This window comes from Neovison vison, chromosome 6 (assembly GCF_020171115.1).
Source record: "Neovison vison isolate M4711 chromosome 6, ASM_NN_V1, whole genome shotgun sequence".
NCBI lineage: Eukaryota > Metazoa > Chordata > Mammalia > Carnivora > Mustelidae > Neogale > Neogale vison.
In genome coordinates, this window is record NC_058096.1 from 150,298,658 (window position 1) to 150,315,731 (window position 17,074).

The 17,074-nt window shown below is 38.7% G+C and overlaps 1 protein-coding gene across 6 annotated transcripts in view; it reads right to left on the bottom strand.

The window, feature by feature from the left end:
- The window catches only part of NEK10 (NIMA related kinase 10), a 228,195-nt gene that overhangs the window by 57,660 nt on the left and 153,461 nt on the right, over positions 1–17,074 (bottom strand). For all 6 annotated transcript variants that reach the window (XM_044252584.1, XM_044252587.1, XM_044252586.1 and 3 more), the window contains exons 27-29: positions 2,937–3,120; positions 2,744–2,830; positions 1,236–1,290 (exon numbers count right to left, since the gene is read on the bottom strand). In XM_044252584.1, coding sequence (XP_044108519.1) covers positions 1,236–1,290; positions 2,744–2,830; positions 2,937–3,120 — 326 coding nt within the window. The remainder of the gene's footprint in view (positions 1–1,235; positions 1,291–2,743; positions 2,831–2,936; positions 3,121–17,074) is intronic.

Sequence of the window (17,074 nt, forward strand, 5' to 3'; positions counted from 1 at the left end):
CTCAGGTGTCTGCCCATTTTTATATCGGTTCTTCCTGACTGATCACCCTCCTCAAATCTAGACCATCCTCACAGCCGTGAACATCATCTAATGACCAGAAACCACCAAGTATTATCTTTTCTAACCCTCTTCTCTGCTTTTCTAGCTTAATTTTATCTTTGCCTCCTTTTCTTCAGACACAGAGAAAGGGCTGTCACTTCCTCTTTCCCAGACCTGCTCTCTGGGCTCCACTACTCTGTGCCAGTGTTCCAGCAATTTCTTTCCCTCTTTATCTCTCCTCTTCACTGGCTGCCTCTTCTGAGTCCCAGCCACCCTGCTGTCATCCTGAGTCTAAGATGGTCCTTTTCCATCAAACATCGCTCGCCAGCTAACTGGCCAGCTCACTGGTAGCTTCCTTCCCATCTCTGCTTTTGCAACTTCTGAAAGCACCACGATCGGGCTTCCACTCCTGTCCACCTCACCCAGTGTCGCGGAAATCACCCTCACGAAGGTCGTCAGGGACTTTCAAAAGGCCTGACTTAATAGTTTCATTTTAGTCTTTTGTCCAAGAGATAACTGTTGGAGAAATTGCTGGTGGTCCTAAAAGAGTTCTTTTTACTTTTAAAATAGAATCCCCCAAACATATTTATCCTCCCTTTCAGCTAGATGTGTACATATAATTAAGTTCTGGCCAATGGTATGTGAGCAGAAGGGATGAGCACAATGCCCAAGTCATGTCCTTAAAAGGAAGGGGCACGTCTCCATGTGCTCCTTCTACTTCCTGCTGGCTGGGATGTGGAGGTGATGGGGTCCACGTTTGCCACATTTGCCATGAGGATGACTTTCATTCCTTCCTAAGTTTGATTCCCTGGTTTCTCATTATGTGGGCCCCCAAAGCCTTGGAATGAATCTCCCTGTTGCACAAATCAATCAGGGATTGACAATTGGGATTGTGGAAAAACAAGATATAAGGAGCCAGGGCTCCAGATGGCCTCATAATGCGTAACTAACTACTTCTCTGGTCCAGCCCTGAGCTCCATTAGGCTAATGGCTTAGCTAAAATCACAAAGCTAGATTAAACCCAGGTCCAAGCTTAGTACACTTTCCAGTATGCTCCTGGTAAAATGCAATCTGTGCTGGGAGGGTGGGTCTATCAGCCTCTACCACCCATGTCCATGGTGACTTCTGGCTACGAGGTTTTGGTTTAGCCACCAATAATGGCTCTGCAGACTTCTGGGAGCTCAATATGTACACACCTTGTTTGGGATTGTCTTTCTCCTCCTGAGGCACTAAAACTTCTCTTTAAAATGCCTGAAATAAGAACATAAAAATAGCTTTACATTTTTCCTGTGCAAATCTTTTATTTATTTATCTATTTATTCATTTAAAAAAGCTGCATTCTATTATGTGAGCAGTATTTAGCATACTCTAAAGACGGTCTTCCTTTATAAAAGTTCAGTTAAAATAGAAAGCTTCAAATTACTATTTATTTGACAGGATTGTTTAAGGTCCTTTTTCCAAAGGAAACTGTTATTAATAGCTAATAAAATACAATAAAATATATATCTTATAATTATCCTAAAGGCCTTGACAAGATAAGTATAAGTTACCACATGCAAGTTTAAGGGTTCAACTTTTCCTTCCTCGCTTTCCCACTGACCTTCCTCACCACTGTTACCCCGAACATACAAAGCTGAATTAATCTCAAAACAGCCAGTAATTAGCTGCTTGTAGAATCTGCTACATATGTATGAATATTTTTTCCTGTATAGCTTTCATGTTTTCCTAATCACCAATCAAGACATTTTTATCTAGCAAGCAGGAATTTGTGGGAAAATAGATCAATGACGGAAACAGATTATCCCAGAAAATCTGAAACATCTAGTCACTATTTTACGGACAGTTAAGTTTGGAAAGGAACAAAAAATGAAGCAAATGAAGCAACTCCTTAGGGTTTTACTTAGGTCCTTGGGGAGACTATTTTAAACTTTCTTTTATGAAATTTTCATAGTATAGTCATTAATGAGAGGAAATCGTTTACACTAACTTTATTTCAGAGTATTTCTACCTATCTAAGTGCCTTCAACCTACTCTTTTAAATGAATTATTCTTATCTCTCCATATTCTAGTTTAACCTTTCTTTTCTTTCAGTTGCAGATTTGTTGAACAAATCGAATCCTATCTTTCCTTATAATCTTTACATTTTTCCAAATATATCTTTTCTTTTCCATACCTCATACCCAGACTATTTACTTTCCTGTTTTAAATCGAGTCAGAATTCACATATGGACTGAATTTACACATTCCATTTTTTCATAGTAATAAACAATTAAAATATTTATTTTACTTTAGTGTTTGAAATATATCTCTTCATAATGGAAATAAAATTGTACAAAACGTAGTCTACGCCAGGACTAATTTCTTCTCCAGGTCTCTAATCCCTATAGACTAGATTCATAAGAAGTCACTTCCATTATTCTTGTGGTTATTTAGTGTGTCTCCAAATTAGTTATCTCCACTTGCCAGGTGGAATCTGGGTTTGCTGGTAGAAATAATGAAACTATTCACTTGACAGCTGAGGCAACAGAAGACCGCAGTGCCGGCTGGCCTCTGGGCCCATCACAGGGCTAGACCAACCTGTCCTAATTAGTGCCGCACCTGGAGAACAAACTTCTGCCTATGTACATAACGGCATTTACTCAACTCCCAAGTGTGATTCCCAAACCATGACCTACCGGAACCCCGCAGGCCAGCAAAAACTTACTGAATGTAGATTCTTTTAAAGGGCTTGAACTGGAGCTGCTGGAGTTGTCCGAAATGTCCAATTCATCATCTAGCTCTGAGTACATATCTGCACGTGAATCAAAGAGTAATAGAATAAAATGAAAAGCAAATGAGCCTCCAAAGAGACCGAAGTCAAGAGCTCATATCTGTTGTCCCCATTTCACTAGCAATACCTTTCTCGATATTTTCCAAGTTGAAGTTCTCCTCCGACAGGATTTCATCGCAGGCCCTGTCTTCCTCCTTACTGCCGGGGGCCTGGAAGCCCTCGGGGGGCAGGTCTGCGCTCTCTGAGAGTTCGCTTTTCAGGCTGGCGGCCCCACTGCTGCTGCTGCTCAGGCTCGCCTTCTCGAAGGTCTCCTGCAAGACAGATCCAGCTTAGGGTCGCCTTTCCTTCCTTCCTTCTGCAGGACCCAAAGCTTGTCAGTGCGGATAGGAAAATGCTGGCTGCCTTCTTATAAATGTTTGTGCTCAAGTTCCAGTAACATCGTAGCCACACGCCAGCTGTAGAGCTCCTTCAGTCTAGGACTAAGAAGAAAGTGTAGCTGCACCGCTGGACAAACAAGAATGGATATGCCAAGATGCTCAGTGACAGAGGTCTGTACAGTCTGGCAGAAGAAAGTGCGGCACTAAGGAAAAGATATGTACCAATGAAGCTGAAATTACTTTCCTTTAAGTTATCTTAATAATATTTGTTCTGTCTCAGGCGCCTGGGTGGCTCAGTTGGTTGAATGTCTGACACTTGATTTCTGCCCAGGTCATGATCTGAGGGTCGTGGGATGGAGCCCCACACTGGACCCTAATGCTGGGCATGGAACCTGCTTAAGATTCTCTCTCTCTCTCTACCCCTTCCCCCACCCCACTCTCTCTCTCTCTAAAAACAAAACAAAATAAAATAAAATAATAGTAATAATAATAATAATACTCGTTTCTCTCTAAGTCATGGGGATAAAAGGTACAGCATAAGGAGTATAGTCAGTGGCATTGTGACAGCACTGTATCATGACAGACAGTAGGTACACTTATAGTGAACAAAGCATAAGGCATAGAATTATGGAATTACTATGTTGTACACCTGAAACTAATGGAACATTGTATGTCAATTATACTTCAATATTAAGAAAAAAAAAAAACCCACTATCAAATCTCAAAACCACAATGGGTAAGTAGGGCTTAGTTTCTTCAAATATCAGGGAACTTAATGCGGACACAGCCAGGCCATGGAGGCAGAGAGGTGCGGTCCCCTGAAACATGAAGAGCTGGGCAGAGGCTCCAATGATGACCAATGCCTGCTAGAGACACAGGTCCGTGGTTTATTGTTTTGCTTTGTTTTCAGATACTTTTTTCCAAAATGAAAGTGACACCCACAGCTACCGGGTGAGGTTCCTAAAAACTCCATAGTGATGGAATTGAAGGTGAAGCAAACCCAAGAGGTTATGAGTGACTAGACTTAGAAGTCAGCCTCTGAAAGCTTTCACCTGTTTCTGTTCACTAAACAAGACAAAAAATGAAAAGAATATCAAAGACATGTTGTGTCATGCAAACTGTGCAACCAATTTCTGCTTGTTATCTCTGTTTCCTGAGAATTTTTTCATTGCTCTTTCCTCAAGCTTTCACCAAGAGGCTTGGAGATAGTTCTCATTTTGTTGAAGCCAACATGCAGTTCACGGAGCACTTTAATTTTGTTTGGCTAGTCCTCCATCCCACGTCTTCCTACTTTCATGACTCAGCATTGTTCATGCCTGCCTTTTGGATCTACTCTGGTCTGAGAACTTAGACCCAAAATGGAAAATGCTTCGGACACTCTTTGGCATTGCTGAATGTGTGCTTCTCTGACATTTTTCCCGTGCTTAAGGCTCATAAGGGGCTTCCAAAGTCAGCCTCAGCTCTGCCCAAGCTCAGCCCCTGACACCAAATCCAGGAGGCTCCTTCTGAGACTCAAAACTTTCCTACCAAACTCCCTAAACTCCTTCCATGCTTTCCTCCTTTTTCTGTCCCAATGCACAAATCCTTTTTCTTCCAACATCCTCAACTAAAGTCAGAAATGTACATAGAAATAAATGTAGGGTGTTTTTCCTCCTATGGTTTTTTTTTTTTTTTTAAGAGTTTACTTATTTATTTGGGAGAGAGAGAGAGAGAGTAAGAGAGAGATCATGAGAAGGGGGAGGATCAGAGGGAGAAGCAGACTCCATGCTGAGTAGGGAGCCCGATGCTGGACTTGATCTTGGGACTCCAGGTTCATGACCTGAGTTGAAGGCAGTTGCTTAACCAAATGAGCCATCCAGGTGCCCCTCCTCCTGTGACTTTTTTATCCAAAATTATTCATCCACTGCCCTATTCTAAAGGCCATAACTAGATTTACAACTTTGTAGGGACTATACACTCAAGATGTGTCAATGTTATCAACGTTTTAAAAAAGAGAGAGAGAGAGAGAGAGATCATTTGGGAGTTGACAAAACTTTATTGCACTGAAGCAACTGGATGCCAGAATCCATATATCTCTAAAACTTGCAAAACTGTAGCAAATGCTTTGTTTCTTTTTAGGACAGACACGGATAAGACATTTCTCTTTGGACAAATGAAGAGTGAGGAGAAGCTGTGAGTCCTGATGCAGGAATTCCAGACTTGAGGACCTTTGACTTGCAACTAATAATCAAGACCCAGTTGGGCTGCAGGTGAAGTCATTTGCAATCATCAAAACTGCATCCATAAATAATTGGGTGTTTGCTTAGCATCTAATAAAGGGGTATTCACATTCTAAGAGAGATGCTTTTTCAAACTCTGTAAGCATGGAAGATATGATATAGTAATGTAGAATGTATAGTTATTTAAGTTTTTTTTTTTAAAACCCTCTGTTTCTATAGGCTCTTGTAGCAGTTTTTGCCTCAAAAAAATCGATAAGAGTTCTTGACCTTGACATAAATGATATGCCACTGTAGACACATTTTCCTGAATACGATTTCCAGAGTTTTTCCTTGTGGATATTTGAGTACTCAACTTATTACCAACTCTTCCCTTGAACAACTGGGGCTATTTTAGTCCCTTTTAGATCCCCCCATGCTTTGGATAATGTTTTGTACATAGCAACTGTTTAATAACTAGTTGCTGTATTGAGATTAAAGGGATAAAAGGGCCAGGAAAACAGGTGAATTCCCCTATATGGTGAGTAGGTTTTGTAGCTTCTGGGTTTTTTGTTTGTTTGTTTGTTTTGTTTTTATCTTGCCTGTTTATCCAGAATCCTACATTGTGATTTTTCTCTAAGAGCTGAAGAGAATATCTGGTAACACACCAATAAGTAGGAGTGAATGTCTCCCTTCCTTTTTCCCCTTTGCTCTTACAAAAAGTTATAAAACTCCACTCATCTGTATTAGAGATGGCTGGCCCAGAAATGACAAAATGCCCCTGTAACCCAGTAGGCATTGGCCAAAGTCAGAGATGGTTAAATGCTTTTAGCCTGAGGGTTGAGGCCATTAAGGTATTTTCAAAAGTTGCCTCCAGCAAGTACATAAACCTGTTAAAGGGAGTTGGGTGTCTGTGTGTGGGGGGGTGGAGTGTGTGTGCAGCATTGGGGGATGCAATTTGGCTGCTGTCATCTTTTTTACTTTCTAATTACTTAAGATTTTTCTAGGAATAGGAGATGGAGTTAACTATATATATATTTTTGGCATCTATATATCTCCTAGGAACGGATGGACACATTCTGTGCATCAATATGGCAGCAAGAAAAAGACAATGCAAAACGGACAATAAAATTATCACTGATATGGAAATCATCACCGTTACAGGAGACACTTCCTGTCACAGTGCTGTTATAGGCACAATTATGTTTAGCTCAGTTTTGCTCATTATAATGTAATTTTTTATGTGTGCAGCAGATTATAATACATTTTCAGTTGAATAGCAATTCTAACAGTAACAGACTGACATTGCCTAAATTCACTGCAACAGTAGGGAAAGAATTAAGAGAGTCTATTTTATTAAAACTAGTGCAAATTTTTTAAATTGCCCAGAATGTTTTATCAGGAAAGACAGAGAGAGCGAGAGAGAGAAAAAAAAAAGTGAGAAATAAACATAAAGCATGACACTAACTATATCCTGCTAGTGGATAGGCACCATTTCTTTTGTTCTAAAATAGTCATTCTATTTCAGCTATGTCTTTGCCTACTGTCTTCTATTTGTTTAGGTAATAACTGTGATCTAAGTTACATAAAGTTAGGGCTACCCAGTGCTTGACAGCAATTCACCTGGCTGAGGTGATCTTTTTTAATGGCAAACCACATTCCATGCTTTTCATGAATGACAGCACAAAGAAAACCCAAAATATGAGACAGATCATTGACTACATATTATTGTGCAAAAATGCAGTCCCTAAATTTCAAAGTAGTAAAAAAAAAAAAAAAATCAGCCAGGGGCAACCTCAGTTGATTGGGCTTCTGACTTTTGATTTCAGCTCAGGTCATGGTCTCAGGGTCCTGGGATCCAGTCCCACATCCCCACTCAGGCTCCCCACACAGCAGGGAGTCTGCTTCTCTCTCTCTCTCCCACCTTCTCCTCTGTCCTTCCCCCAACTCGCATGCTCTCTCCATTATCTCTAAAATTAATAATACTTAATAAATTAATTAATTAATAAATTAATAAATCTTAAAAAAGAAAATCAGCCAGTGTGACCAAGAGGGCTGAGGGGGTCACATTGACCCTGGCCACAGCTGAGTGGTCTGACCAGTTCAGCAGGTCTAGGACCTCACTCTGGGCCCCTTGGTTTTGCCTCTGTACAGAGGTGGGCCACAGCAGCAAGCCTGGAGCCTGGTCCCTTACTATGGTAGCTGGGGATCTTTTAGCTTCAAAGCTGTTTGGTTGATACCTCTGTCTATTTTGTTTATGAAACCCTGAAGTATTTCCCTGCCCCTGTGCTCTGTACATCAAGTAGAAGAGCAAAATGTTAAATGAAACCAGAAAAATTGGTGTGAGAGGTGCTGAAAATAACTAAGATGTACAAATATCGTATAATGAAGTAAATGTTTTCTTCAAGTTTGGATGTTAGCTATTTTTCTTATTTTGAACTTCCTAACAATATTCATACAAAGCTAAATATTTTCCTTTAATATAATTAAATGCATATAATTATGACCCTGCTATTATCATGAAACTCTCTTAATTAGAACTTCTTAAAAGCATAAGAACATACTAATGAACTGTCACTAAAATGAGTAAATTAGAGGATGAATTAATTATTACAATTCAGTCTAAAATTCCACTATCAAATTTACCATGCTTGATAATGTTTCACTGCCTCCCCATAAATATCTAGCACCTGCAACAGGTTCTCTATTATTCCTAATTCAAAGATAGCTCTTCTAGCAGAAATAACACTAATAAGGATGAGGAGAAGAACAGCACCATAATCTGAAGGTATACATTATTAAAAATACAGAAGATATGGTCTATATCAACTGACTGACCAGCATTTTGTTTCAAAACTACATACTACCACAGGAAAAGAACTGAATGTGTGGGAATATTTCTGAAAGCCTTTCAAAGGAAGCCAGAATCAGTTAACATATAGAAGAACCATTTAACATACAGAAGGAACCATGCACAGAGAATCATTAAGTAGTCAAGTTTAAAGGCATTCTAACTTGGATTGCTCAAAACAAGACATGAAGTTGCAGAGCCGCACTGCTTAAGGTATGAAACAGTATGTTCTTAGACATGGGTGGCATCAGTATAAGACACCCCTCAGATTAGAACCTCGCTTACTATTTCCTTTTTAATACAGAATTACATAAGGGAAGGTCTAGTTCTTGTCAAACCACACACTTGGTACGTCAAAATACCAAACCGATTAAGTGCCAATAAACAAAGAATTAAAAACCAAGGCAAAGAATCACCATCATCTTTTATCCCTCCTCCCACTTCATCCTTGACTCTCAGCAGTCGATTCACACACAGCAGCCAGCTGTATAACTTTAAAACATTATGTCACCCCTTTGCTCAAAACACACGTCACTCAAGTCTGTATCACAGACCACAGCATCCTCATCTCCCTTCCCCTGCTTCCCTGTACTCCAGCCACACAGGCTTCCTTGCTGGCCTCTTAAACCTGGCAGGCATGCTCCCACCTCCGAATATTTGGACGTGCTGTTCCCTCTGCCATCAATGTTGTGCCCCCAGATAATTGCACAGCTCGCCCTTTTAACATATTCAGGTTTCTACTCAAATGTCTTGCAGGTATAGTGGCTTTCCATGATATCCCTATTTAAAACAGCCTATCTTTCCACATCTACTAATCACTATTATTTTGCCTTTATATTTTTGTCCATGGTACTTAAGTGTATATTAATTCACTTATAATTTGTCTTCCTCCACTGTGAAGATGGAGTTCTTCTCTTTACTGTTAAAAATACAAACTAGGATAGTCCTCAGAAGAGAACAGATCAATCTTGTTGAATAAACGAAATAAAAGACTGATTTTTCAAAGTATTGCAAAGCTCTTCACTATATTAAAAAAAAGAGTAGGAATAAAAATAGCAGCATTATTTTTCAAAGAAACTGACAAACTCATTGTAAAATTAATAAGTAAATATAACAGATCTAGAATGGCCAAATCAAATTTGACAAAGAAGAATGAAATTGGAGCGCTTATACAACCTAATTTCAAGACTTATTAAAAAGCTACCACAATCAAGATAGCGTGGCATTGGCCTTAGTTACACAAATCAATGAACAGAATAGAGTTCAGAAATAAATCCACATATATATAGTTTCAAAGGATTTCCAACAAAGACCTATAGTAAAACCAGTGAGCAAATATCAGACATTTTAAGAAATGATGCTGGAAAAACTGGGTACTCATATGGGAAAAAAAATCCCAAATTTCAATATTTTCATTATTCTATGCATGAAATTAAGTCAAAATGGATCATAGACCCAAACATAAAATCTATCACAAGAAGGAATTTACAAAAATAAAAAAGAGCCAATTTTGCAGCCTTGGGATAGACCAAGATTTCTTCAGTAGGATACAAAAAGCACTAACAATAACAAAAAACTAAATAAGTAAATTGGACTGCAACAAAATTAAAATTTAACAAAACTTCTGCTCATCAAAACAAACAAACAAACAACAACAGTCAAGTCATAGACTAGGAAAAGAAACTAGCAATACTTATATTTGCCAACAGAGTTCTATGTGGAATATATACAGAACCCCTAAAATCAACAAAAACAGACAAATAATTCAATAAAATAATGACCAAAGATTTGAACAGATAGTTCACAAACACACACACACACACACACACACACACACACGTAAATGATCAATATGCATATGTAAAAGTGCTCAGCAGCCAAGGTGATCAGGAAAATCCAAACTAAAACCACAAAAAGATACCTTCCTGGGCTCCCTACAAATGTTAAAATCTAAAAGACTGACAACACCAAATGTTTACAAGAATGTGGAACAATTGAGCAACTCTCATACATTGCTCCTAAAAATGCTAACCAGTACAATTTTGGAGAACTGCTTGGTAGTTTCTTTTTGAATTAAACGTACCACTACCTTAAGACCCTGAAATTGTACTCCTAGATATTTGCCTAAGAGAAATGAAAGCATCTACACAAGAAGACTTATGTAAGAAAATTCATAGCAGTCTTATATAAAACTCCAAATCTGGAAACAATACAGTGTTCATCAACAGGAGAATAAATTATGATATGTTCATACCACATAATACTATCGAACATTATAAACAAAGAACTATTAAACACAACATCATGGATCAATCTCAGTGATATTAGGTCACATAAACTAAAGCAGACGGTAAAGAGCACAGACCGTTTGTGATTTATATGAAGTCAAAATAAGAGGCAAAAGTAATCCGCAGTGACAGAAATCAGAAGTCTGTCAATGGGCAGGGAACCCTATGGGAAAAGGCAAGAGGGAAATTTTTGGGCTCACAGAAATGTTTTGAATCTCATTTTGGGTGCAAGTTAACCAAGTGTCAAAAGTTATTAAACTAAGTAATTAAAATTTGTACATCTTACTGTAGGTAAATTATATCTCCATAAACAAGGGGGGGAGTTACGGTGTGGATGTGAGAATGGTCTATACATTTGTGTGAGAGCCTAAAAGGCATTGCTTTATTTTCTTAAACCATCACAAGTATAGAACGCTGCCAAAACAATTCATGGTTTTTCCAGAAACTTCTTTCACTGCATCATTATTTGTTGCATTTTCACCGCCTTGGGGGAAATTCAGTCAACAATTAACCAGACAATAAAAGCAAGATGTTCACAAATATATTGTCCCTTTAAAATACATCATTTTCTACATGGCTTAATTTAATCTCTTAGCAGAGGACTGCAGACACACGCCTTTAGTGGCATGCTCAGAAATTGTAAATGACATATGGTATAATAAAAATAAAACAGCTCAGATAAATAAATAGCACAACAGTTTTTTAAATTTGCACTAAGAAAATGAGAATCAGGTAGTTGCATATTTGTTCAATTCCTATGTGGTCCACTTTAAAGATATTTGAGAATTTAGGATTAATATCAAATGCCTGTCAATAAAGTTTGCCAAGAACATATACAGATTGTATTAGAAAACTACAAGAAGAATTCCATTTCTTTAAGTGAACTTATAAAGGGTTGGTGGATTTAGATAATAATCCTTGTGGACAAGTACTCTACTAGCTGCTTCCCCCAGCCCCAAGGTAGATGGAATTTAGGATAATAATTATGTGCGCCATATTTCAGTAGTTTGACAACATAAGACTATCACAGAAATCATCCCTTTTGTAATTTACCAAAAACTTAGAGTACATTTCTAGGACTCACTATGGGAACATTTACTCATCATCTTAAGCATGAGATGATTTATCAAGATCAGATGTGATTTTTCAAAGATCACCTTGGTAGGCACATAGGGGATGGTTAAGGGAGGGAGCTGGTTCTAGGTAACCTGAGTAGAATGGATTCGATCATTTGGAAGGTCTTTAAAGCTCAGCCTTCTTTGAGATGAAAAAGAAACTCCATCTGTGGACAGCAAGTTCAGCCCATGTCCTAAAGTTTCAACCTGCCCTTCCTGCCAGCCTACCCTATTACCTAGCCAGCCCCCACAACTGTGTAAGATAATTCCTTCTAATAAATCTCTTCATATGTACCTTCTACTGCTTCTGTTTTATACATTCTGTGTAGGACTGTTCTGTACACGGCATAATATTAGCAGCCCTGGCTGCCTCCCCTTAAGTGCCAGTAGCAGTCAACGTCATTGTGATAAACAAAATGGCTCTCCCTCCACATGCATACAGTTTCTGAGGACCTTGTAGACAGTGCAGAGGTGGTACACTGAATCACTGCTAGGGTTGAGGAGGAGACTAGAGAGACAAGAAAGTTGGATATTGCAATGACCCAATGTGAGACAATGAGAATGAGAGCTGGAAGGTTAAGATGGATTTGTCAGGCATTTCAAAGGTAGGACTGGTAAAAGATTGCTAATGAAACAGATGTAGGATTTGAGAGAGAATGAATTGAAGATGTCCAGGTTTCAATTAAGGTGATGAGGTGTAGAACATGACTGGGTTAAGGAAAGAGAATCCATTCACTGTGGGACTTGCTGAGCATGAGGTACCTATTAGACACATGGGTAAATGTCCAGCTCAAAATTTAGGTCCGTCATGAGGGAAAGGCTGGGATCAGACACATAGTTTTGGAAGTCTTCAGAAAATGGATGTGCTGTAAAACACATCCCAGTGTATTAGGCCTTCTTAGAAAACATTGTGTACTTTTCCTCCCCGAATGCTTATACTGTTGAGACCAGACCAAAAGGCTGGGGCCTATAAACCCAAGGAAAGTCCTAGTCCTGAATGAAGAACACCTGGGTAAGAGGAGGATGTGGTAGAAGGGCAGTTTCTAGTGTGCAGATGGGGAACTGGGAAGTCTTTCTGAAGTTCAAAGAAGGAGCCAGAGAGAAGGATAGAAGATAAGAAAGCAAGTTCAAAAATCTTTGTTTTTCCTCCTCACATCCTCTCCAGCAGAGGTGAACCTTGTGAGTGAAGCAGAGCAGAGGGTTTGAGGGAACAGGTCAGGTTCAGTCAGAACAGACTGAAAGTTCCAGAGAAGCTTCGTGACCATCACGACACTATATACTATATAGCTAATATGGGCATTTAGTACAAGGCCCGTGAGGGTAGAAACACTGTGTTCACTGTGGTATCCCCTGTACCTAGAATAGTACCTGACATCTAATAGGTACTCAATAAATATTTGTTGAATAGATAAGGTAGGGCTGATATTGTGCCCCCACTCCCAGTTAGTTCCCCGTGGACTATGCGGCATAGGTGGGAGTCCAAATCTCCCACGTACCACAATGGGAATGTAGAAAATGGATATAGCGCTCACTGGTGAGTCCACCAGGTTATCACTTCATGGAGGGAGAACAGAAAAGACAGCTCAAACCAGGGATCCCACAGTAAGTCCCCCAAAGCCACGGGATAGGTTCACCTCATCTGAAGTCAATGGAGGCCAAAAGAAGAAGGCAATAACACATAGAAACCCCTCCCAGTGGCATGAAGATACCTAGGCTTCCTCCTGTATCCAGCTGCCATCTTGGGAGACAGAGATGGAGAGGAGAGCCCTTGAAATGGGAGAGAAACTTTTAGACCAAAATAGCTGATACAAATGCTCATGCCTATATCCACCATTTTCTGCTATCAGCAGGAACAGGGGTCCAAAACAAAAGGATATATGATTATGGAAGATAAAGTTCCCATTTTACACAAGCAATTTTTACCCAAATTCATATGAAATGAAAAACCATGAAACTGGCCAGAGTTCACTCAAGAGAAGAGCAAGAAGAGAAGCAGAACATCAAAGCTTAAGAGTACAGGGTCGGAAGAGAGAATAAGAAAAGAGTGTTCAGAGACGTAAGATAGAAATCAGGACAGGGGGGTGTGGTTGAAACCACAGGGGAAAAATTCAAGAAGGAAATATGAATGATAAGGAAGAATTACCCTTCAATTTGATAATTTGGTTTTTAATTACTCTGGAGAAATGTAAGGTCTCAGTCCACATTACCCAGGTTCAAATCCAAACATGAGGTATGAATACCATGACTAGGTATTCCACAAACTTCTGCCATCTAGCACCAGCCTACTTTCCCAGACTTTCCAAACTATACATATCAAAATATGCATTATAAACCAGGAGATCCAACTCTCAGTCCAAGTTCTGAAACCAGAAAACTAGTTAAGTGACCTTGGAAAAGTCTCTTCTCTTGGTTTCCATTTCCTTGCCTTTTAAGTTAAAGCATAAAACAATACCATTTCTAAAATGTGATTAGTAGCCCTAAGTGTGCTAGGCTGGTATATCGGGAGCTCATGCAATTTTACTATTTTTTTCCATGCGGGAGTGACTTTCTTACCTACTTCAAGGCCAAAACTTACACCACTTGTTTTGGGAGCCTCCCTAAACTATACCAGCCAGAGATATCATTTGGTATTTACCAAGATTTCCTCCTGCATATATGTCTTGGCTTCCCAGGTAGACTGTATAAGTCACTTCACCACTGCGACCACTCCTTATAATCTTTTGTAACCTTCACAATAGCAAGCACCATGTCTTACATTCAGAGGATATTCAACAAATCTTTGTTCTTTTATTAATTATAAACTGCAAGTATTTTCAATTTTTCTTTTTGTTTTGTTCCCTGTTAGTCTTATGGATGTGAAAGTTCTCCAGGCTGAAAAAACTCAATCTACTGGTAGAAAGAAAGAATCATGTAGCTTTAAAACAGAGATGGTGAAGATAATAGTACCTGTCAAATATCACTGGAAGAGAAGTGGGAAACCCTGCAAAACTCACCCTTCAAGAACTTGCTTCTTTCACTGATTACCCATCAGTCTCCCTGGTACATTCAACTCTGCTCCATTTGTACACGTAGAAATATGTGTTATTTACAAATGTTAATATTAGCTTACAGTTGGATCCACAAAATCCCACTAATCTGAATGAAATTGGAGTTTTCTATTGATTACCCACATTTTTCAGGCTGGGTTTTAACACTCATCCTTGCATTTGCTGGTGAGGATCTAAGCAGCATGTGGTTTAGAACTGTCTGCAACTGATTTTTCTGTCTGGGATACAAGATGACAACCAAAGGGTAGCTCTTCTGTGTATTTAACATGTTGCACATAATGCTAAAATGCCAATAATGATTTTGATTACTACAACATCACAGTACCCTCTGTAGCACAATAGACTTTTATTATAACATATTTAAGTAAAAATTACACCTTATTTTTCTCTGCTTGGTTTTATTCTTTTTTAAAAAATATTTATTTATTTATTTGAGAGAGACAGAACGAAAGCAAGTACGAGCAGGTAGAAGAGCAGAGGGAGAGGGAGAAGCAGACTCCCCAATGAGCAGGGAGCCTGACTCGGGGTTTGATCCCAGGACCGTGGGATCATGACCTGAGCTGAAGGCAGATCCTTAACTGACTGAGCCACCACCCAGCACCCTTAGATTTTATTCTTGACTCTGCTCTCCTCATGATCTTTATTTTGAATTATAAAAATTAGACAGCTTAACATTCTTCGGAAAGAAAATTTTCTACTCTTTCTTAGGGTCTAAACCACAGTACACAGGCATGAACTTTATTAGTCAAGATTTCTGTGTCCTCTTAAAATATATATTAATACCTGTCTTTACTAGACTATTGCCCTAATTGAGAATAAGCTAATATGTCAAAAAGTTAGTAGCATACACCCCATGACACAGGAGTCCTTAACGTTTCTTATCAATTGCTTGCTCACCCCTTAATTTGCAAAATTCCAGCAATTCACAATGGCTCTCCTTATCAGTGCTGAGAATTCATAAAGTTCTACATAAGGTACCCACTAATTTCCCTTTCCTTTGATTATTGCTTATCATTGGATTGTGTAATTGTATTGTTGATATTAACTGCTCTGGGAGACATTCCACCATATTTGAAATGAAATAATCATGATACTATAACAAGACTTAAGAAAAAAAGAAACATAAAAATTTATATGTATAATTTTCCCATCAGCAATGGTGTCGATGTATGTTTTTAAAAAGAAATAATTGGTACTTAGCAAGGATAATGCCAATTAATTGCATGCTGTCTTTTGATTAAATGTAATCATATTTCCTTCTCAGTTCTTTAATAAAGCTGCACTTTTCCTTTTAACTAACATTTTATTAATCCAGAGATGAAAAATGATCAGTATACATAAAATAGTGCCAAAGGAGACGATATCTGATTGCTCTTTAAACATAGTAATATAAACTGCTAAGAGGCAAAGCACTTCTCTATGGTCCCTATGAGACTGAATGCTCCATGAGGGCATCAAGGCTGGCTGGTAACACGTGCTCAATACATACTTATTAACTGCATGAAAACCACATGTGGATTTGGCACTAATGGACCAGATAATACTGGATTAGCAAGTTGCATCAACTATTATTTTTTTAACATAATCATTGCTTACTTTATATAACTGGTGCTATCTTATAATTCTGTGCCACTTTTTCATTTGTACGGTTTATTCAAACACAAAAACTTACTTAATCCTAGTGTTTTCTGTGATAGGTAATATGTTCCCCCTAATTTACAGATGAGTACAGAACCTCTAGAACCTCGAAACTGCCTCGACTACAGGTATCTCCCTTTGTTTAACCCAGTCATGGCCTGAGAGCTGGATTTCTACAGTTAAAATGGCTCTTCAAATACGTACTCAAATATTGATGCATGACATGATATAGTGGTTTGGGTTTGTTTCAAAATAACCTATGGAGGGCAGGGAGTGGGTAATGGGTAGGCATTGAAACAGTATGTGATTGGCCCAAAAAGTAGCAAATTCTTGAAACTGGAGGGGGGGTGTGGCTACACGAAGCACAATTTTTATTTCTGTAAATGCATGAAATTTTCCACTGTAAGAGTTTAAAAAAAAAAAAAAAGCTAAACAGTAAATAAATAAATAAAACAGTCATTCTCAAGGTGTTTTGCTAAAGATAAGAGGATTTTTGTGGTTAGATTTCAAACTAACTCCGCCCATCCCCACATCAGCTAAGAGAATCTAATATTTACTGACTCTTTTATATCCAACTGGAAATTGGCTAAGTAGCTTTGCAGTGTAGAACTTAATAGAAGGCCTCAAATACTTAAGATATATAGAAATGGCTAAATCTCTTGCATTTCAGTTTCCTGGGAACACTGTACTCTGAATGCAACATGACATGCCTAGAATGGTGTGTTTCTCATAGCTGCCTACTTTTTATGAAGTC